The following is a 23,137-nucleotide window of genomic DNA, read 5'->3' as shown; positions in this document are numbered from 1 at the left end:
ATTTCGAAGTAATGGCACTTTGCCAACAAACTGTACACAGCACACTGAAATTTTTCCTAAATGGCGGTACCTTGCTAGACAATTCTTTACAGTGCAAGAAACACTCAGTAATGGCCGCACTTTGCAAACAAAACACAATCAGCACAAGAAACTTTTCAAAATGGCTATACTTTGACTGTACTTTATGAAATAATTGCACTTTGCACACAAATAAACCCTTCAGAATACATGCACAGTAATAAGCACACACTGCAAGCACTTTTACACACTTTGAGATACTTCGAATGACTCTAGTTATGCCCTACAATACAAAGTCATAGTTATGCCAAAACACAGCATTTTGGCAAAAAACATGGTCACCCTGCTTTATTTATGCATAATGTGCTCTTTTTGCCCTTATTATATTCGTTTTGCTCATTTAATCTCTTTTCATGCCCATTGTAGTTTTCTTGTGCACGTTTTACTTTAAACAATCCCATTTTGCCTTTAACACTGGCCAGAATTCTTAATACAGTACTGAGGACTTACAGACAGAAAACAGGCACTGATTACTGTGGCAGTCTTATATCATACTTTCCAGCTCTTTATTTTATATTTATTTGATATCTGGACAAGCACGCTGTTACACTGCACTGTTTTGAGCTATGACCCTGGTGAAAAAGCAGACAAACACAAAATATACCACCTGAGAAATGGTTGTAATGACTGGCAAGAAGGATGGGGATATGCATAGCTGATTGTCCCAAAGACCTGTTTTAATGCTGAAACACTTTTTGTTAGTTTTAGGTACTTCTGTTGATGCAATGAATGTTCTCAAAGGTGGATTTCAAACAGTTTAACCATAATTGCAATAATCAGTTAAGGACAACTTCAGCATGACAATATATGCATAGTCATCAAATGGTAATTAATGCAGTATCTCATCCCTACAGTACAACATAGTTATGATACTTAATACAACTTTGTGTTCCATGTGATTAATTTCAAGCAGAAAACAATGCCAAGTCCTGAAGTTTAATATATTAAGTCACAGGACAGTGGCTTATTAAGATATGTGCACAACCATGGATTTTTTAGCAGGATGGATTTCAAACCTGTTTATGTAGCATATTAACTTCCAAACTGTGGTAAATAATATGTTTGCTCCTGCTGAAAATATCAGATTTCAGATAATAATTTATCTTTTAAACAAACTAAAGCAATCAGTTTTTAAATGATAATTTATTTAAGTTAAAAATGCCAGCAAATTGTCTTATGCCAAGAATTACCTATAGTCTGTTCTAAACATACACTGGCAAGCCATTTACTACAAAAGCAAAATGGCCCTGTCAAAATACTCTAGTTAGAAACATGAACATGAATAGAACATGTGCATTAAACAGATTATAGAATCTCCCAATGAGAATCCTGGCATTTCAGTGCAAACAGGGCTTATGCATTACTACACTTTTTACATTAGGCATTTTAATACCGGCTTTTACTTTAAATACACATAGTTTCTTGGCCACTGTCAAGCTTGTGCATTAAAAGATAAAGCGTTAACAATAAAGGCAAACAGCTTGATATGTGTGTGTGTGTATGAGTGCACACATAATATACACATATATTTGGCCACAGTTCTCAGTGAGTATAATAGCTTAGTGCTGACATTATATGTGTTGGTTAAATTTGTGATATGTTAAAGCAGTCATATAAAACTGATACTCGCTCTGCATGCATTTTCTAAATTTCAAAGTAAATCTTTAAAAAAGTTTGCATATTTATATAGATAAGTACACAAACACGCCCAAGTGATTGTGTGTGTGTGTGTGTGTGTGTGTGTGTGTGTGTGTGTGTGTATATGTGTGTGTGGGGGGGTGAGGGGGTATGTGTGGGGTTACGTGTGGGTGTGAGTATATACTAGTTAATGCAAACAATGCTGAGTAAAACAAATTGCCACACAATTCACTGACCATGACTGAGCAAGGAAACATGGACCTGGCCACTGCTCCCCTGCAGCACCCATGTTAAACTTCGCTTTGGAGTTTTGATGACTTGGCTAATGTGTTTTGGCTAATGTTCCAAGTACTGACCATAACAGACTTGAAGGATTGCTGACAGAAACACACACACACACGCACATATATTTTATATATTTATATATATATATATATATATATATACACACACACACACACATAGATATATATATATATATATATATATATATACACACACACACACATATATGCATGTATATGTGTGTGTGTGTGTATACATATATATATATATATATATATATATATATATATATATATATATATATATATATATATGTACACATATATGTGTATGTAATCACAGTGCATGAAAAAAAACTGCAGAAGCTGAGTTTGCAGCAAATATTTAAACAGTTCTGTCAGTCCCTGTGCGCTTTCTTACAACCTTATTGTCATTGACTTGGTCGACTGCTAGAGTTTCTACTTCATGTTGAGCAGCTGATGAAGCAACATGCTGAATTCGATGTGCTACACCAATGTGCATCTTGTGTTGCTTCTCTTTGGCTGGACTGCGCTCTGGAAGAATTGGTGGAATAACAACAGGCTTCTCCTTAATTACTAAGGCCTCAGCAGATTCTCTACATAAAAGGAAAGGTGCAGGGTCGGGCATTACATCTAGAGATTCCCTTAAAAGGATTTTTCTTCCATCAGATCCAAGTCTGTACACTTCTGCAATCTCAGAGTTTAGCGGTGTTGAAAGACTTTTCTTCATTCGGCGCCGTGGTGTGTCTGGTAACTTTTCTTTTGGAGGGCTAGGTTTATAGGATGATGCTGCCTGAGAGTCACTTGGAGTGCCATCTGATGTTCCACTGGAAGAACTCACAAGCTTCTTCTTAGTGGCATGTAGCTGAGAAGTCAAATATGCAATAGTACTTGCTCTTTGTTCTAGTTCATTTGAAAGCATGCTTAGTTTATGGCTTTTAACTTTTAATTCCTCTAAATACTTCTTTTCTCGTTCCTTTATTGTGTTTTCAAGCACAGTTATCATTGCATTTTTCTGCTGCAGTTCTTTTATGAGTTCACTGTTCTCACCCTCTTTAGTTTTTAACTGAACTTCAAGCTCACTGTATTTTTTTCTCAACTCTGAAGTCCTTGACTCAGCATTTTCTGAAAAAGAAAACAATTTATCAAATGATGCCATTTCAGTGCATAGTTATTAACAAAGCCTGCTTAATGATATCAAAGAAAGGAAGCATAAAAGTATTACCAATGACACCCTTACTGAAATCAGTGAAGTGACTATTGATAATGTGGTGTCTCACAAAAAAACAAGTAGTGAAGCACACGACAGATAATACGGCTTTCGGCAGCCGAAAGGCATAGTTCTATTCTATTTATGACAAGCTTCCAGATCACTTCAGAACTGCAGCTTGACCTGCATTTTAGCTTTAAGGCTACTATGCCATTACCACATAGAGTTTTAAAATTCCTAACTTGTAACTGCAATTCTTACACTAGGTATCATCAGGGAAAAGGACTGCATTGTTTGTATTTTGCTTCTCTGTGCTACAAGAATTCCCTCTCAAATTCACTTTAACAAAGAGTAACCATGAATTCTGTCCTGGGTAAAGTTAATCAGATGATTCTCATGTCCCCACTTGATGAAAAGAGTAAGGCAGGTGATTACGGATTTAGATAACTGCTAAATTCCATGTTTGTAGGCATATAATAGCATTACCATCAGAATGCCTATCAATGACCTGGTCTTGTCTCATCTTCCAAATGTGTCTGTAACATTTTAGAACGTTTTAGTATTTTTCTGTAGCTATTTTTATAAGGGAATATACTTTTATCCAATGTGAGGTGTTTACTGGAAATGGTACAACTAAAGGGGATAATAGAAAGTGATTACTAATATAAATTAGGTTCATAGATTAGATTAGTACTCCTAGGCTAACTGCCCTTGTGGGCCATTTTCAGTCTAGCCAATTACCCTGTGTAAGAATCAAACCCTGCACTTTGTGTTTGTAAGATAAACACCTTAACCATTATGCCAACCTCTATGAATGCTAATTGACCATACAAGCACTAGTATTTTTTGGCACCAGCATCTTTCTGAAGATGTCTTGTTACAAGAACACGGCTTCAGATTTTCGGAAAAAAAAGAACTATACAAATCAACATAAAAAAAATGCACGGCCTCAGTATCAGCATTTGATAAGTACAGCTGAAAAAATGTTCCCATCACTGCTTCTGCAATGCTGTAGTGAGCACAGAAAACATGCAGAACGAATACAAAATTCTGACATGACCTCAAGAACATAATTTACTTATTTATTTTATTACATAATGCAATGACATGGAGTGCACAAGAATTTAACAGTGGCATGTCAGTCGAGATAGCTCTTAAATGTTGCAGCTACTAAACTATCTGAACTATCAAGGCACCAAATTTTAAATAGCCAGTCTGACTCCATAGTATACTTCATATGGCTTTCTTATTGATTGTACATTTTGCTTCCTCCTCCTCCTAGTAACTCATTTGTCCAATGGCCTTCTAGTTATGTGCCACTGCATGGTCTTTCCCTCTGAATAATCCACCTCCAGCTTTATTGTGTTTAGGCCATCCAGGTTTGGAAATTATTCTGGTGAAAAGCTATTGTTACTGTAAGAAGTACTGGTCTTACTAGTCTTTTTAATCTCACTATTTTCATTACTTATTACATTTCTGTCATCCAGCTAGCTTTGTACAGCCACAGATTGAGCCATGTTGCCACTTTCTTTCTCACTGTTCTTTTTTACAGTAATGTTCTTCAATCCTTCCATATTCAATTTTGATTTCTTCCTTTTCACTTGCACCATGCCTCTTTTTTATGCCTTCTCTTTTGGAAAAATGATGCCTTTTTTCTGTAGACTGAAGTTTTTTTGCTAGAAAAATGTTATCTTTCCCTGTAAACTGTGTGTTACATAACAAAGCAGTGGCCTTTTTAGTATGTATCCACTTTGCTCTATAGACATTAATCAGGTAATTTTTCTTCCTTATTTGTTGTGATCTTCTTCCTGTCTTTCTTTTCATATTTTCTTCTATATGCTCTGAATCCTCAGACTGTGGATTACTTGTATCCAGACCTCCAAAGTTTTCAGTGGTTTTATCTTCTTCAATGGGGATGAGTGAGCTTTCCTGACAGACACTTCCTTCCTTAAATGTGTTTTATTTGCTCTTTGCCTAACATTATCTTATCAGTCCAGTCGTTTATATATGTAACAACAGTTCTTCAAGCTGTGCCAATTGCACAAATGGAATTGTCATCAGTAAGTCTAGATTTACTACTAATAATGGTATGCAATCATCCAACTTTGACACAAGGAACAAAGATCACCAGTGTTATCAAGTGATGCCTTTAAATGCACATAGCATTTTGGATACTTGTGCTTTAGCAAATCATTAATGGTGTACTCATTCAAGGAATCCATTTTCAACTGCAAATGAATAAAGAATTATAAAAGAAAAGGATAATCAAAATCAGTTACTACAGAAATCACAGATACTTTAAATCAACTTCTATGAGAAAAGTTATACAATACACAACTATCAGACTAAGTATAATAAAATCATTGCTCTGATTACATCAGCTGTGAAAGTCCCACAAAATCTGTAATTCCTTTGCCTCACTACCGCTGTCAGTTGCATATCTTTTTAACAGTAAATATCAATAAATTGCTAACCAACACTCTGGTAAAGCTTATATACAAGATATCCCTTTCTTCTTACAAACAGCAAAAAAACAGTGGTTAAAAAATATAAATCAAAATAAATCTTCTCTTACCAGACAACTGTTCAATTAATCACAAGTCAACACAGGATTGTTTAGATAAGCTCTGGAACATGCAAATAATTTAGGATTCTCTCCCAAGAATTCTGATGGGAAGGAATAAAGGTAGGCAAGTTAACAACAGCCTAATTTAAAGAAAGCTCATTAACTACTTTTGTCAAAACAGAGAGATTAGTGTGGAGAGTAAGTTCATCCTTATAAAAATGAGGAAAGAAGGAATAGACATAAGGGCTTGCAACTCAGAAACTCTCTTAGCAGAAGTCAATGTCACTAGGAGCAATGTTTTCCATGTGCAAACCTTAAGAGAAGAGGAGGCAACAAGTTCAAAACAGGATAAAGTAAGCTTCTCCAAAACACATATGAAATCCCAAGAAGGGATAATCTTTCTTGGAGGTCTAATATGAAGGATGTGTTTTAGAAATTGTTTCACCTCCAATAGAGAAGACAGTGGGAGATCCAAAGGGAGATAAGGATTGGCATAATGGTTAAGGTATCTACCTCACAAACACAAGGTACAGGGTTTGATTCTTACTTTTGGGTTTGGAGATATAGCTAGGATAAAAATGGACTGCAAAGGTAGATAGCCAAGAACTAACCTAGGAACCTACAACAAATGTGCATTTACTCAAGAATATGTACAACCACAACTGAACAACTCACATAAATGAAAAATAAGTTATGTCTTACCATAATGTTCCATCTGCGTTGTCCATCTTCACTTATGCTTGACTGAGGGTTCACTTCTGTATCTCAGAATCGACTTGGCCATTATTCCAGCTCATGCCTTCCAAAATCTCTCGAGCTCAGCTCTGCCCATAATGTTCCTCTCAGGATTACCTCAGATTGAATTTACACAAGATAATAGACAGGAAATAACAGACCAGAGACCACAACTACATTCATAAAAGGAAATCCAATCTACTGGGATTGATCCATTCCACCAAGAAACCTGAAAGGCAGGGGAAGGAGGGTGGGAATGTCAATGATGAGTGAAGATAGACAACACAGATGGAACATTATGTTAATTTATACTCACACAAATGAAAAATAAGTTATGTCTTACCATAATGTTCCATCTGCGTTGTCCATCTTCACTTATGCTTGACTGAGGGTTCGCTTCCATATCTCAGAATCGACTTGGCCATTATTCCAGCTCATGCCTTCCAAAATCTCTTGAGCTCAGCTTTGCCCATAATGTTCCTCTCAGGATTACCTCAGATTGAGTTTACACAAGATAACAGACAGGAAATAACAGATCAGAGACCACGACTATATTCATAAAAGGAAGTCCAATCTACTGGGATTGATCCATTCCACCAAGAAACCTGAAAGGCAGGGGAAGGAGGGTGGGGATGTCAATGATAAGTGAAGATAGACAACACAGATGGAACATTATGTTAAGACATAACTTCTTTATCTGATTTTTGTCATTCTTCACTTAATCCTTGAGTCCGCAGCTACCTAAATCTTGGGAGGTCTCACGAAAGTATATTCCTGAGCACCATCGAACTAAATGATGCTCATCCCCTAGAGACCAGATCCAGCTTGTAATGAGTAATAAACATATGCGGGGATGCCCAAGTAGCCACTGCACAAATATCGTCTACAGAAGCTCTGGAATGAAAAACTGCAGAAGCGGCTATTGCTCTTGTAGAATGTGGCTTTACAGGGCCTGGTAGTTGCACTTTCCTTTTTTTTATAAATGAAGGTTATACAATTCCTAAGCCATTTCTCCAGAGTGACTTTAGAGACTGGTTTGCCCAGAGTAGCTGGGGAAAAAGAGACAAACAACTGGTCAGATTTTCTGAATTTGTTTGTTCTGTGAAGGTAAAAACATAATTGTCAATGAACATCTAGCAAATGTAGACAATATTCACTTCTGTTTTAAAAATTGGGAAAAAATATGGGAAGTTGTATTGTGTGGTTGATATTTGCCTCAGAAACTATGTTTGGTAGAAAGGATGGATTAGTTTGCAAGGACACCCTATTTTTATGGAAGGTCAGGTAAGGAGACTTGCAAGATAAGGCTTGTAGTTCTGACATTCTCCTAGCAGAAGTAATAGCAATCAAAAATAAAGTTTTCTAAGATAAATACTTCAAATCACAATTTGCAGCTGGCTTGAATGGGGACTATATTATGGACTGTAGCACCAGATTCAAGTCCCAAGGTGTGGAAGGATCCTTGTATGGAGGTCTGAACATTAAAATTCCTTTCAGAAAAGCTTTACAAAGTTTGAGGGACATTAGAGCTGTATCATTTAAACTACTATGAAAGTTGGAAATAACTAGATATACTCTTACCACTGAAGAGGACAATCCCGTATTGAAAAGCGATGCTAAGAATTCTAAGACCTTATCAACTGGTGCAGAATATGGGTCAATATTATTCTCAGAAGCCCATTTTGAACATTTTTGCCCCTTGCTGTTGTATAATCTTCTAGTTGAAGGTTTATGGGAGGCTAGAACAATTCATTGAACTGGGGCAGTGAGACTAATATGTCTGGCAATCACTGGAACTGGAAAAGTCATGCAGTGAGCTTGAGATTCTGAAGATTCAGATGAATGAAACCCTCTGGATGGGACAAGAGGTCTGGAGCTGGGTCCAGGGTCTAAGGTCTCCGAATTAGGTGAGGCCAAAGAAAGAGGAGCCATATCTGTTGAGGCCAGAATGAAGCAATGAGAATTATCCTGTATTTGACCTGCTGGCTTTCTTCAGAAACTGGGAAATGAGAGGTATTGGGGGAAAGGCACAGAGAAGACCAGAGGGCCAATCATGTAGGAGAGCATCTTTCGGTGACTCCTCTGGCAGTGGGGGAGGGGCAAAGTATCTGCTGCACTTGTTCGGGGGATGCAAAAAGATTGCAGCAGGGCTGGCCCCATTGGCGGAATATCCTTTCTGTCACCAAAGGATTGAGAGACCACTCGTGAGGTATCAGAATGCACCTACTCAATTTGCCCGCAATCATGTTGGAGCTCCCCAGAATGTGCATTGCAGTTAGAAAGAGGTTGGATGAAATTGCCCATTGCCATATCCTGAGTGCTTCTCGACAAAGAGGGTAAGACCGGGTTCCTCCCTGTACTAAACAACTGACATGTCTGTTTGGATTGCAATCACTCCCAAGGGCAGAGCTTCTTGGAATGCTTGCAACTCCAAAAGCACTGTCCTCATCTCTAGAACACTGATGTGCAAATTGGCCTCTAACTGGGACTAAGTACCTTGGACAGTCTTTCCCAAATAATGACCCCCATCTGGGATGCGTTAATGGTCACTATGGCTTGGGGTTGGGGAGGGCTTGACAAAATTTTGTTGGAGTGAAGCCAACAATTCCGATCTTTCTTGCATAAATTGGTGATCAATACCTGATGGGACATTGGCTGATTTAGTAAAGACCATTGTGATGCGAAGAGCCATTGTAGGATTCTCATGTGAAATCTCACAAGGGGAAGTAAAATGATGGTGGCATCCATTAATCCTAGAGTTTGTAACAACAATCTTGCAGTCACTTTTTTGCTGCAAATAATCTGTCTGACTTGCAATTTTATTCTTTGAAGTCTCTCTTGGGGGAAGAGATGCAATACTGATGTTTAATACCGCTCCTATAAATTCTAACTTCTGTGTTGACTCTAGATGGCATTTTTCATAGTTTACAGTTATCCCCATTCAGGAGCAAGCTTGAAGAACCTAGTTCCTTGCCTGCAAAAGTAGATGCCTGGTGGGTGCGGTAATGAGCCAGTCATCTAAGTAGGGAAACATGCGGAATCCTTGCAGTCTGCAGTGAGATGCTACCACAGCCATGCATTTGGTGAGCAGCCTGGGGCTGTGGTGAGACCAAAGGGCAGAGCTCTGAACTGATAATGACTGGCTCCCAGCCAGAAGTGCAGGAATCTTTTGGAGCACTTGTTCATTTTTATGTGATAATATGCATCCTGAAGACTTACTGAGCACATCCAATCATCTTTTCCTAAGAATGGAAGTATAGACTGAATGGTAACCATCTGGAATATGGTTTGCTGAACTGATGTATTCAACACACTGAGATCCAAAATCAGTCTCCAATCCCCTGTTTTCTTTGGCACTAAAAAAAATGAGTACACTCCGGATCCTATTTGGTCTGGTGGGACTGTATGGATGACTCTTTTGTTGAGCAGTTTTTGAATTTTTAAAACTGCTGCATCCCTGAGTCCGGGTGGGACATCTGGGATTCATTTTGGTTGTCTGGGGTTTTTTTGAAAAGGGAATATTGTAACCTCTGGTTATAATCCTCTGCACCCAATTGTATATTGTTATATTTAGCCAGCCAGATAGGTGCAGGGATAATCATCCCCAGACTGCATCCAGTGAACAGCAATCAGGTCTCCAATCAGGAGTGCTGACAGGAGTTACTAGGGAACGAATCCCTGGAACCCTGATTTTCTGGGCCACCTCTGCCTCATGCATGGTGTCTTCCATTATAACTCCCCCCTCTTTACCACGGGGGAGTTGTTGCCACGTGAGTCCTGGAAAGGTCCTTTGAACTTTTTGAACCATAGATTCCCACTCCTCTGGTTCCTGAAGTAAGACCGTTGAGGAGTGGAAAAGTGTACACCCACGGCAGAAAGGGTCTTCCCATCCTTCTCACATCTAGTGAGGGCCTTTTTGACTTTGGGACCAAAAAGGGATGTTCCTTCAAAAGCATCACTGATGAAAGAATAATTGAATGGCTCTGCAAATTCACATAAGTGCATCCAGGCATGTCTCATCATGGCTATGCCAGAACCCACTGCCCTAGATATCCCTTCAGCTGCATACACAATGAGCCTCATGGACAAGTTAGATATTGATTCAAAGGTTGCCAGTTGGGAAGCTACTTTATTTTGCACTCCCTCATCTATGGCTCTTGTTACAGCATCTCAGAGCTCCTTTATCAGATCCTGTTGGAGTCTTGTAAAATGTGTCATGAAGTTTAATGACCTGTGATCAAAGGTCGATGATGTGTATATGAGCTTCCCAAATCTATCGTCCTAGACTCTTTTGTTAGGAGGATGGATAGTAGGACTTTCATCAACAAGGTCTTTTTTGGTGGCGGCTGCAACCACCATGGCATCTACTGGCATCCCTTTAGCCAATGTTGTTGATCCTGAGGAGCTGACAAAATGCAGTCTGGTCTCTTGGGATCTGGCTCAATGGAATCGGGTATATTCCAAGCCTTCTGCGCAATCAATTTATAGACTGTCAGTGGGTGGGGAGATCCAAGTAGTAGATGGTTGGGAATGGAAAGCCTGCAGGTATAAAGATTCCTCCGAGGAAGGCTGATGGAAAGTTCAGCCACTCTTCTGTTTCAGGATTTCTAATATGCAGGCATAAAGATTCCTCCGAGGAAGGCTGATGGAAAGTTCAGCCACTCTTCTGTTTCAGGATTTCTAATATGTCTCCAAATGTGATATCTTCTGAGGGGTGACCTTGGGTAACCTTCCCCTTCATCGAAATTAGTATCTTCTGTGTAAGACTCTTCAAGGGAGTCCAAGTGCTTCCGCTTGGACTTCCTCTTTAGGGGCACCTCCTCAGTGGGACAGGCCAGGGAGGTGTCTGAAGAAGACATAACCACCATGATTGAATACTGGGGTTTCTGTGCCTGCTGCCCCAGGGCAGAGGCTGGAGGTAGCTCCGGGCGAGAGGAGGGACAGAGATGTTGGCTCAATGAGAGTGGTACCGAATGTGAGTCTCCAGTAGACAAGACCCTCTCTATGGCCTGGAAAGCAGGCCCTGTTGTAGAGGAGTAGGAGCCTGGAACTGAGTAAGATTATCTTGGAACCATGGTACTCCCTCACAGTGAGGAAGCCACCTCCAAAGCCGAAGCTGGAGTTGAGCTCAAGTGTGCCAATACCCCGAGGAGCATGGATGGCTCTGACAACACAGGAGTGGAACTGCACTCCCAGAACTGACAGCAAAGCTTCAAACCCAAGAGGTCTCTGGATCTGACAGAACCAGAGAGCTCAGGGTAGTTACTGGTACCACAGATAAAGATCTGATCGGCATTGACACAGTTGAAACAGGACTATCAGAGCCGGGAACTCAGAAGGCTCAGCTGGAGTCAGAGGAGGAATAAAAACAGGTGAAGAGATAGGTAAGGTTCCACAGCCAATGAGACTAGAACCAACAAAGCAGCTAATCCCCTCACTGCCAGGAGCTGGTCCAAGCCTCAAATCATCAGACACCATGAGGCTCTTGGTGGAACAGACTGAAGAGACTGATGGGGATTGAGGTTTTTCCAAGAGAGGGCTTGGAGGTCGGTCTTGAAAAGGGTCTACATATGGAAAATATTTTGTTCGGGTCCTGTCTGTAAAGGAAAACTCTTCTGGTTCCAAAACAGATGGAACTGAGGAGTGAAGAGGCACCAAAGTCATTGTGTATCAATAGCTGGTGCCAAAATAGTCAGTGTAGAGACTGGCACTGAGGGTTTAAGCAATTTCCCATCAGGTTCCATGGAAACTATGGGAACCTAGGAAGTTTTGGTCATCTTAGTTGGTGGTGCCGATGAGACAGTTAGAACTGTCCGGTTCCTCTTCTTGGATCTGTCATGTTTACTAGAAGAGGAAGAAGAAGAAGGGGAGCTAATGTCAGTTTTAGATTAAGAAGAAGCAGATATAGCCTCATCAAAATCAGATTTAATAAGGCCCTTTAAAATCAACTTATTTTTTTCTTTCCACAAGGGCCCGGTGACTGAAGCCATGACAAATAGCACAGTCTTCTTGAAGGTGCACCGGACCCAAGCAGTAGACACATAGAGAGTGTTTGTCTGAATTTGGCAATTTCCTCTCACACTTCTGGCATCTCTTGAAGCCAGAAGTACCCATAGCCTTCTCTGCCATTAGGCAGAAGAAAGTGCCAACAATGGTACTAAAGGTTTACCGTAGAGGTAAATAGTAAAGTTAGGCAGAAGAAAGTACCAACAATGGCATGGAAGGTTTACCGCAGAGGTAAATAGAGGAAAGAGAAAGAAGGACGGACTACAAACAAAGATAGTGAAGAATACACTAAAAGTGTTAGGGAAGGAGCCTAGAGAGGAGCTGAGTAAGCAAAATAAACTAACTAAAAATGTTTTCAAAGAAAAATACAGTTTTAAAAGAAATGACATTACTCGAGAGCTGATAGGAAAAATGTGTCTGTCATTAAAAGTGGCAAATGAGATCTGAAGTAATCCTGAGAAAGGCATTATGGGAAAAGTTGAGCTTGAGAGTTTTTGGAAGGCATGAGATATGGAACCGAACCCACAGTTAAGGATTAAGTAAAGACTGACAACATCAGATCCAAATTTTAAAGAATGCCCACTTGAAAATGGTCCTGATTCTGTCCAAGGCACCAAAGAAAACATCTCTTCCATTTGGAAACTTAAGATTTTCTAGTATTTAGTTTTCAAGTCTCCTGTAAAACCTTAAGCATGACCTTACTACCTAAAAGGAATTAAAACTCTATCGCACCTAAAAAGAGTAAGATTCAAACTTTGTAGATTTGGATGAATCGATGAGCCTTTGTGCACTGAAAGTAAGGCGATACTGTGAGGTAACGTGCAATGACTGTCTCTGGTCAGATGAAGTAGAAGCAGGGAACCAATGCTGCCTGGGCTAAAATTCACCAACAAGATTTTTTGGCTTGCTCTTCTTGATCATAAAAACTTTTGAAATCAAAGGAATTAGAGGAAAGGCATAAAGGAACATTGTTTTCCAGGGAAAATGTCATATTATCTGTTTTTCGCACCTGTAGGGATGGTAGGCTTGAACAAAACAGTGTGAGATGTCTGTTGTACATGGAGACATAAAGATCTATCTGTGGAATACCCCACTGACGGACAATTTCTAGAAAAAAATCTCCCTGTTTAACATTTACTCATGTGGGTCTGCTATGGATCTGCTCAAAATATCTGCTACCGTGTATATAACTGAGCCTGGAGAAAAGTTTGTGCTGGTTTGCAATTTTCCTAGCCATCAGGGCTAACCTGCAGAGACTGTAAAATTTGGTACCCACTTGCTTGTTGATATACCACATAACTGTGGTGTTGTCAGTGAAAACTTGAAGAGGATGCAGAGTCCAGAGGTGAGGTAGAGACTGAAGAGCCAGAATTAGTGTCTTCACCTCTTTTATGTTCAGGTGGTCCCTTTTCTCTCTCTCTCTGTGGGAAAAGCCCCTTGAACCCTGATACCCTTGGAACAAACACCCTATGCCACATCTGAGGAATCTATGAAAAGATCTTGGCAAGGAGGAAGCAGATGAGGTATCCCTAGATTTATTTAAAACTGGTCTTTCCACCAAAAGAAGCCCTTTTTGATAAAAGGCAGAAGGGGAAGTTTTAAGGTCTGAGATGGCAATGCTGGATCCAAACCGACTTTAACTGCCACTGTATCTTCTTCATATGTAGTTTGGCCAAAAATCATTGAGATCATTGAAGCCATGTAGCTCAAATTTCTGAGATATGGAAGTTATGTACTTACCATAGAGGCAGATCCTTTCAAGCTCAGTACATTTGACATGACATATGGGTCCTTGAACCACTGTTTAGATCTGATCCAGCAAATTTAGTGCTATAGCCTCAAGCTCTTCAGAATCTTCTCCTCCCATAACGCATGCTCCCCCAAGTAATTCAGATCAAGTTTGATGCCTGAATCTAAATCTGCAATTGTGCTACATTGGATCAAGGAAAGAGACGAATCCTCAGTGCAGAAACCATGAGTGGCCTCATGACAGGAGACCTTTCAGGATGGAAGCTCCAAAGGATCTCTGTCTGGAAGTACAGTCCAATTTGTAATGCATAAAGGCAGGTGTGTGCGGAAGACCAAGTAGCTGCTTGGCAAATGTCGAGGGAATGAAAATGCCACAAAGGCTGACATGGCTCTGGTAGAATGAGCTCTGAGCTTGGTAGTTAATGATTTGCTATTGAGAGAAGAGACAAAGGAAATGTAGTCAGAATGCCCACTGAGATGGTATAACTTTAAATACTTTCTTACCCAGTTTGTTTTGAGCAAAGGATATGAGCTTCATAAAAGAGGCATTTCTGATGAAGATTAACATGGAGCTGTCTGTGAATGTCCAGTGTTTGAAAAATGTATTTTCCTTTATTTTTCTACTCAGGGAAAAATACAGGTAGATCTATAGGCTGTAAAAATGTGGTCTCTGAAGCCACCTTTGGAACAAAGGAAGGGTTAGTCCTTATTGTAACCCTATCCTTGTGAAATGAATATAGGGATATACAGAGGATAGGGAGTGATGTTTTGAAATCCTCCTAACTGAAGTGATAGCCACTAAGAAGATGTTTTTTTCCAGGACAGGAACGTTAAGTATGCATACACTGCTAGTTTGAATGGGGCCTTAAACAAGGCTTCCACAATGAAATTTAAATCCCAAGGTGGTACAAAATCACTGACAGGCAGTCACAAAAGGAAAGTGCCTTTAAGAAAGGCCTTACATAAACTGTGAGAAGCCAATGAAGTATCCTGGAAACTGGCATGGAAGGAAGAAATTACCCTCAGCTGCATTTTGATGGTCCAGAAACTAGAACCTGAGTGAAATATGAAGGGCAAGAGATGGGGAACAACTACAACAGAGGCTGAAAAGGGCTCTGTGTCTTGGGATTCAGCCCACAAGGTAAACCTTTTCCACTTACTTTGGCAGCTTTTCAGAGTTGAAGGTTTCAGTGACGCCGTGAAAATGTGGGATGACATATGAGGGAAGAGTTGCATCCCATGGCTTACCAGAAAATGGAGAAATAAAGAGGTTAATTTTAGGTTGGGGATATCTGTGTGAGGCTCCCTGGATGGATGAGTGAGGAAATCTGGTAGCAGATTAAGGAACCAGAGGGGATTCCTTTAAGTGTGGTTTGAGGAGATGGAACCATTTCTGTTTGGGCGAAAAAGGGGCTATAAGGATTACAATGGCCCTGTACCATATGGTTTTCTGAGTGAATTTGTTCATCAGGGGAAAAGTAGGATAAGTATAAAGCAACCTTGGTGGCCAAGGATGAGACAAAGCTCCCCCTGGCAGTCAGTCCCCGAGGAGGAACTATGGAAACATAACTGCTGCATTTCTTGCTCTGTCGGGTTGCATATAGGTCACAACAAGTAGTGCCCCAGAGACTGAATATTTCTTTCACAATTGCCAGATTCAGGGACCACTCATGAGGCAACAGGAGATGTCTGTGGAACCTGTCCACCAAATTGTTGAACTATTCAAGCACATGTGTTGTTATCAGAAGATTGGTGAAAAGCCATAGCCTACTGCCACATTCTCATGGCCTCGTGACAAAACAATTAAGATCTGGTTCACCCTTGCTTGATTATGTACCAGACTGCAGTCATATTGTCCATCTATATTGTAGATCGATGTGTGTGTATGTACCTTTAAGAAGCTATCCAAGGGCTTGCACAAATGTATAAATAATGAGCACGTGCGAGCCTGACTGACATTTTGTAGTAAGCTGTTGAGATGTAAGCATGTATGTATGTAAGGTCTGTCTGTTAATCCGTTTGTTTGTATTTTATGATGCTGATATCCATCCTGATGTGTTTCTATGTATTAAAGCATCTAAATGAAATATACTACCTGCTTGTCATCTATGTTAGAGAGGGAAGAGCGACATGGTGTCAGAAGTGACATGTCTAAAAGGGTATGGTGTTAAAGGAAGCATGGCCAAAATGACTTGTTGCCAGAAAGCACTCTAGTTTCTTCCATTTAAGTCTGAGAGGCACCCAGTTGGCACTGGAGAAATATAGAGGAGTGGATCATCCCTACTGCACGTACAATTCGCAAAACAGGTCATAAACAAATTTCAGATGTTAAAACTTACGCAAATAATTTCTTATTCACAAACTATGAAACGAAGCATACAGAATGATCTAAACAATTTTCAAATGCAATATGTCCGATATTAATAAAAATATTCAAATGTCTATCGAAAATGTTTGAAATAAAGTTTGAATTGCATAAAACAAATACAATAAGAGGAAATTACTGCATTTTTTGCTAAGCATGTATTTTTCGTATTAATTAAAGATACCCGTGTTATCAAGTGTATAAAGTGTTCTCATGTTTGTGCAGTATTATAGTAAAGTTATTTCACAAGATACAGCCATTACAGAGCATATTTCGCTAAGTACAGTATTTCAAAGAGTTTATTGTGCATTTGAATCTTATTACAAGCTCACAGAACAGTTTGTTCGTACATAATTACAAGGGCCATATTTTCAGTGTGTTTGTGCATACTTTGTGGGCATGGCAGACAGATTTTGAAAATGCAGTACACTTGTATTTGACAACAATATTGCAGAGAACTGAAGAGTGTTTGGGCAAGAGTACAACATTTTCATAAAAGCTGCATTTTCTGATAAAGATGACCATACAAAGGCATTTATTCTTCTTAATTTAGCTGGGTCCGAAGCCATAGAAAGGGAATGTTGATTTGTGTATGCACCTGCTGTCTATGAGGAAGAGGGGAGAAACCCGTCATATTGTTGTACAGGCTGAGTCAAGGGGGGACCCTGAGTGCTCAAAACGTAAATTTAGAAAAATGTGTAACCCCCACACAAATATTAGAATTGAACTTTTGCAGCATATATAACTGATTTGAAAAATAAGACTAAAACGTAGATTTGGTGATTTAAGGGATGAGTTGATAAAAGACAGACTTATGTATAGCATTAAAGATGATGCAGTGGAAAGATTTTGATTCCTGACAGTGATGAGTAAGGCCATTGAGATTTGTCAGATATACGAACTCACAGAACAGCACACACATATGCTTAGAAATGAGAGATGCATACTTCCAGTAACTTCTAGAGCTCATGTTAATAGTATGCAGCAAGTGGTTAAAAGAAACAGGCCCAAGCACATGGCAACAACTGTAACCCCTGCAGCACCCACTGGCATACCCCAAAGCTTTCCAGAACATTTTAGATTTTACACAGTCTCAGTGAAGCAGAAGAGTGAGTCAGCAAACTCAAAGCATGGGCCCCCACCCAGTTTCATTGCCAAATGTTGTAACTGTGGTGGAAATCATGAATCTAAAAGGGAAAAATGTTTAGCTTTTTGTCAGCAATGCCACAATTGCAATAAATGGAATCATTTCTAAAGGTTTTGTAAATCAAAAGGCTGACATTCATTTAATAAAAGGGAATATTTCAAGAAACAAGTTGATTAATTAGAAATCTGCTACCCTAAACTTTATGTTGATGGTGTGTCAGTGCTTTATGAAACAGTTAATGCAGTAGATTTATGGGCAAAGAATGAAGTATTTTGTACTGTTCAGATAAATGGAAAACCCATACAGCTCAAAGGGACACAGGTTCCATGTGCAATGTTATGTCAGCAGAAACGTTTGCTAGAGTGTGTCATGGTGAAAGGCTTGATTTGGCAAAGTGTGCAAAGCTTGTTCCTTATGGTGCTAAAGAAATTCAGACTGAAGGCTCAGTAGTGCTTCCATGCTACTCTGCTGGGAGAAGTTATGACTTGTTATTTTATGTGGTCAAGAGGCATGTCCAGTCATTATTAGGACTCAGAGACAGTTTGAAAATGGGACTGCTTTCATTTAATAAGAAGTCCATCAAGGTAGCTGGAAAGACCACTACTCTAATTTCACCCAGTACATTTTTTCTACCTATGATGATCTTTTTGAAGACAAACTAGGGAAGCTTCCAGTTGTGTACTCCATGCAGTTATACCCAGATATCAGTCCAGTTATCAGGCCAGCTCAAAAAGTTCCAATAGCTATGCAGGACAAAGTCAAAGCCAAGTTAGATAAAATGGTGCGACAAAGTGTGATCGGTCCAGTACATTTGTCAACTCCTACTGAATGGGTGTTTTCCATGGTGGCAGCTCATAAGAAAAGCTTGGATGACATCAGAATATGTACTGATCCATGAGATTTTAACAAAGCACTAAAAAGACATCATCCAATGTGTACAGTCAAATAAGTTGCAGTTCTGATGCCAAATGCCACTGTGTTTTCTAAGTTACATGCAAAGAGTTCATTTTGGCAAATTCAGCTTGACAAGAAATCATCATTGCTAACTGCTTTCAGTACTCCGTTTGGAAGGTACAGATTTTTGAGAATACCATTTGGGATAAATTCTGCAAATGAAGTCTTTCAACGTGCAATGAAGCAACTTTTTTCTGGGTATCCTTGTGTTATTATAGTAGACAACATACTGGTAGGAGGTAATGGTGAAGCTGAGCATGACAGAACCTCAGAAAAGTTCTGGAAAGAGAACGTCAATTAAGCTCAATCCACATGCAAATTCAGGCTACAAGAGGTTACTTATTTTGATCATTTTTTACTAGTTCAGGCCTATGACCAGTCCCTTCAAAGCAAACAGCCATTCTCAAGATGCCAGCACCAGACAATGTTCAAGTCCTGCAATGTTTTCTTGCCATGGTTAACTATCTAGTCAAGTTCATTCTAGACTTAAGCCAACTATCAGCACCGCTCAGAGAGCTGACACGTAAAGATGTAGCCTGATCTTGGTTAGAGCAACACCAAAGACCATTTGATGTCCTGAAAGAGAGAATTGCAAGTCCACCAACTCTCAGATACTATGATGTTCACAATCCATGTATTCTTTCATGTGATGCTTCCAAATTTGGCCTTGGTGCAGTCATTCTACAAGAGGGTCAACCTGTTGCCTATTATGCTCAGATTGAGAAAGAGCTTCTGGCAATTGTGTTTGCGTGTTCAAAGTTCCATGCTTATGTTTATGGTACACCTATCCAGATTGAAACAGACCACTGACCTCTAGTCACTTTCTTGTGAAAGCCTATGCATTCAGTTTCAGCCAGATTGCAATGCATGATGCTGAGATTGCAAAAGTATAATTTCACTCTTGTCTACAAGAAAGGAAAACTTCTTTCATTGTCCAGATCTCCCAGAAACACCACTGAACAGCATGAGAATGAGGACCATGATTTTGAAGTCATGGACGTAAGAAATTTGTTTTCCGCACGTCCTGATGAGCTGAGAGATCACACAGCCACAGATCCAGTTTTACAGTGGCTCAACCACTTTATTCAACACTGACGGCAGTCAAAGCAATCTAGTTTACCTCAAGAAGTGCAACCTTATTTTCCATAAAGATTGAGATTTTGTCTGACAATGGTATCATTATGAAAGGTCCAAAAGTAATTGTTCCAAAGTCTTTCCTACAAGAGTACATTACTATCTTGTATCATGGTCACCCAAGAACTGACTCTACCAAAAGAAAGGTGAGAGGACTAGTATTTTGGCCTTCTATGTCACAACATATTGACAGAGTACTTTTATCTTGTTCTGTGTGTAACAGTACTAAGCCACATTTACAGAAGGAACCACTTCAGCTAAACCAGATTCCTGAACTACCTTGGTTGACAGTAGCCACCAACATTTTCGAGTGGAATGGTCAACATTATCTGGTATTAGTAGACTCTTAGTCCAATTGATTTGAGATTGACCTACTTCCTAACCTAGCATCCAGTACTGTCATTACTAAGATGAGGCATCATTTTGCAGTCCATGGTTGTCCACACAAAGTTATTTCTGACAATGGCATGCAGTTTACAAGCCAACAGTTCAAACGATTTACAGAAGAGTGGGACTTTACTCATGTCAAAAATAGCCCTGAGTATCCACAGTTAAATGATTTGGCAGAATGTGCAGTTCAACGTGCAAAACAGTTACTAGAGAAGTCAAAATTAGACAATAGAGATGTTTTCCTGAATCTCTTGAATTTCAGAAACATTCCTTGTGATAAACATCTTGGTTCACCTGCTCAGAGACTTCCGTTGAGACAAACCAGAACCACATTACCAATTAGTAGTGAATTATTGGTTCCATGTGTCAAGAACAACAGCTCAGTGAAAACCAATCTGCTGAAGAAGTGTTTAACCCAGAAGTCTTACTATGATAAGACCAGCAAACCGCTCAATTCATTATGAGAAGGAGGTAAGGTTGCAAACATCCAAAGTTTATGATCGGATTACAGCATGAATAATATATGCCCAGAGCCATGACTGTACACTGTGGAATCACAGGAGCAGAGTTTAGGCAGAATTGGAAACACCTAATGCCGGTGTTCGAGCCTGTACCACAACACATAGCCTGTGAGAGAGACTCTTTATCCCAGAGTTGTTGTCCAGTGTTCCAATTCCAGAGGAAGTTCCATACAATATTCCCGTTCCTGTGATGAATCCTGAAGTTCCTGCTAAGAGTTGCTCACAAAAGACTGTCATTGTTTTTAGATTCAGTTCAGACTGTTATGTTACCAGATCTGGTCATATCTCCAAACCATGTAACAGATACATGGCAATGTGGACATGAACATTGCGTTTGTTTCTAATGTCTACAATAATGCATGTCTAACTCCAATGTTTTTACTAAGGGCAATCTTTTTAACAGGGTGGATGTAGATCAATGTGTGTGTATGTACTTTTAAGAAGCTATCCAAGGGCTTGCACAACTGTATAAATACTGAGCAGGTGCAAGCCTGACTGCCATTTTGTAGTAAGCTGTTGAGATGTAAGCATGCATGTATGTACGTAAGTTCTATCTGCTAATCAGTTTGTTTGTATTTTATGATGCTGCCATCCATCCTGATGTGTTTCTTTGTATTAAAGCATCTAAGCGAAATACCCCACCTACTTGTCAACTATGTAAGAGAGGGATGAATGACATATATATCACTCTGTGAGAAAGGCAATCTTGCAGTTCCTGCAGCACAAGCAGAACTGCCCTCATCACTGGAACATTTATGTGAAGACAAGCCTCAGAGTCTGACAAAAGATACTGGACCATTCTCCTTTCCCAATGTCCCTATCTGAAGGAGGATGCATCTGTGGTCACTGCTGCTGTTGAGGAGAAGACCTGGAAGAGTCTGCCTGCTGACACCACTGGAGAGTGTAGCCACCATTGCAGATGTTTTCTGCACAACTTAGTTATAATAATAATCAAAAGAAAAACAGGGTGGAACCTGTGAGACCACTGTAACTGTAGAAGCCAATGAAGAATTGTTATGTGGTACTGGACAAAATGCAACATAAATATTGAGGACGCCATGACACCCAATACCATCAGAACTAACTGTGCTGAAGGACATTCTGTCTCCAGAAACTTCTGTACTGCAGCTCTTACAGATAGAATTCTGTCCTAGGGAAGGGATATCAAGGTTATAGTAATGTCCAAATGGCATCCTAGAAACACCAGATATTCAGTGGGGATCAGACTGGATTTTTCCTATTCCTACACTGCCCCAAGGCAGCTACTCTAAGGCTCTTACAAGGGTAAACAATTATACTGAGTAAAATTAATACTAATACAAATGGTAGAGTTTGACCAGTGCAGCAATGCTTTCAGGAGTGGCCACACTGTCACTAAAATAAACATAAATACTCTCAAGAAGTTAAAAGTATTCTCTAAAAGGCCATTCACAATGAAAGATATAGAAATATTTATTAATAAGTAATAAAATGGAAAACATGAGAATACTGAATATCTAGCTACAATAAACACGAGAGTTTCAATCACAGGAGATATAAAAAATAACACAGTGGGATAGATTCACACAGATGCAGAAAAACAGTACTTAACTAATCTTACTATACTTTCCTGACTAATCTAAAGAATTACTATTCCCTAGTTACTTACTAAAGCAAGGCAAGATAAAGTGTGTTGAGTTGCTTATTACAGAAAGGCAAGATGAGGTGTAAGGTTGTGTGAGATATCTGTGAGAGATCTTTACTGTCACATTCTGGAAGACAAAGTGCTGCTGTGAGAATTCTGTCATATTTCTCAATAATATCAAAATAATCATTTCAGTGATGGTTATAGAATGATATCACATCTGGTCACCTGACTCTGGTACAATACACATCCAGAGCTTTGCATCTGAAAGCTATAAAACAACAATAATAATAATAATAATAATATTGCCTGACATACATTTATATCTCTTTTCTGTCCAGCAGGGCCCACTGTTCATGCATTTTTAACATAAGCAACTTTACAAATACATTTTTAACACAAGCATCAGTCAAATGACATAACATTATTTACAAAACTCCAGCTGGCTATGCTGGCATATGTTACACATGCTCTACCCTACTCTCCCTGGCACAGATGGCACTACCTCATATTATCACACTTATACAGATAGGGGTCTACTCTGTTTGATAGAAAACACATTTCACTGAAACTCTTTTCGGCAAAGCCTCATTTCACTGAAAATGAATTCCCTGAGCACAATTCATTGAAAGCTCATTTCAAAGAAAACACATTTGACTGAGGTCATTTTGTTTAAACAGGTATATGCCCTGTTCCCCAGTGTAGAGTGATCTGG

General features: G+C 39.5%; 1 protein-coding gene across 2 annotated transcripts in view; it reads right to left on the bottom strand.

Annotated features, from left to right (window-relative positions):
• Positions 1-2,311: 2,311 nt before the first annotated feature.
• CCDC92 (coiled-coil domain containing 92) overlaps positions 2,312-23,137 on the bottom strand; it is a 726,248-nt gene continuing 705,422 nt past the window's right edge. For both annotated transcript variants that reach the window (XM_044068541.1, XM_044068542.1), the window contains one exon: positions 2,312-3,146. In XM_044068541.1, the coding sequence (XP_043924476.1) occupies positions 2,386-3,146 (761 nt within the window). In that variant the 3' untranslated portion in view covers positions 2,312-2,385. The remainder of the gene's footprint in view (positions 3,147-23,137) is intronic.

This window comes from Protopterus annectens, chromosome 4.part0 (genome assembly GCF_019279795.1).
Source record: "Protopterus annectens isolate FY-2018-M chromosome 4.part0, PAN1.0, whole genome shotgun sequence".
Lineage (NCBI taxonomy): Eukaryota > Metazoa > Chordata > Ceratodontiformes > Protopteridae > Protopterus > Protopterus annectens.
This window is presented reverse-complemented; position numbering and strand designations above follow the sequence as displayed.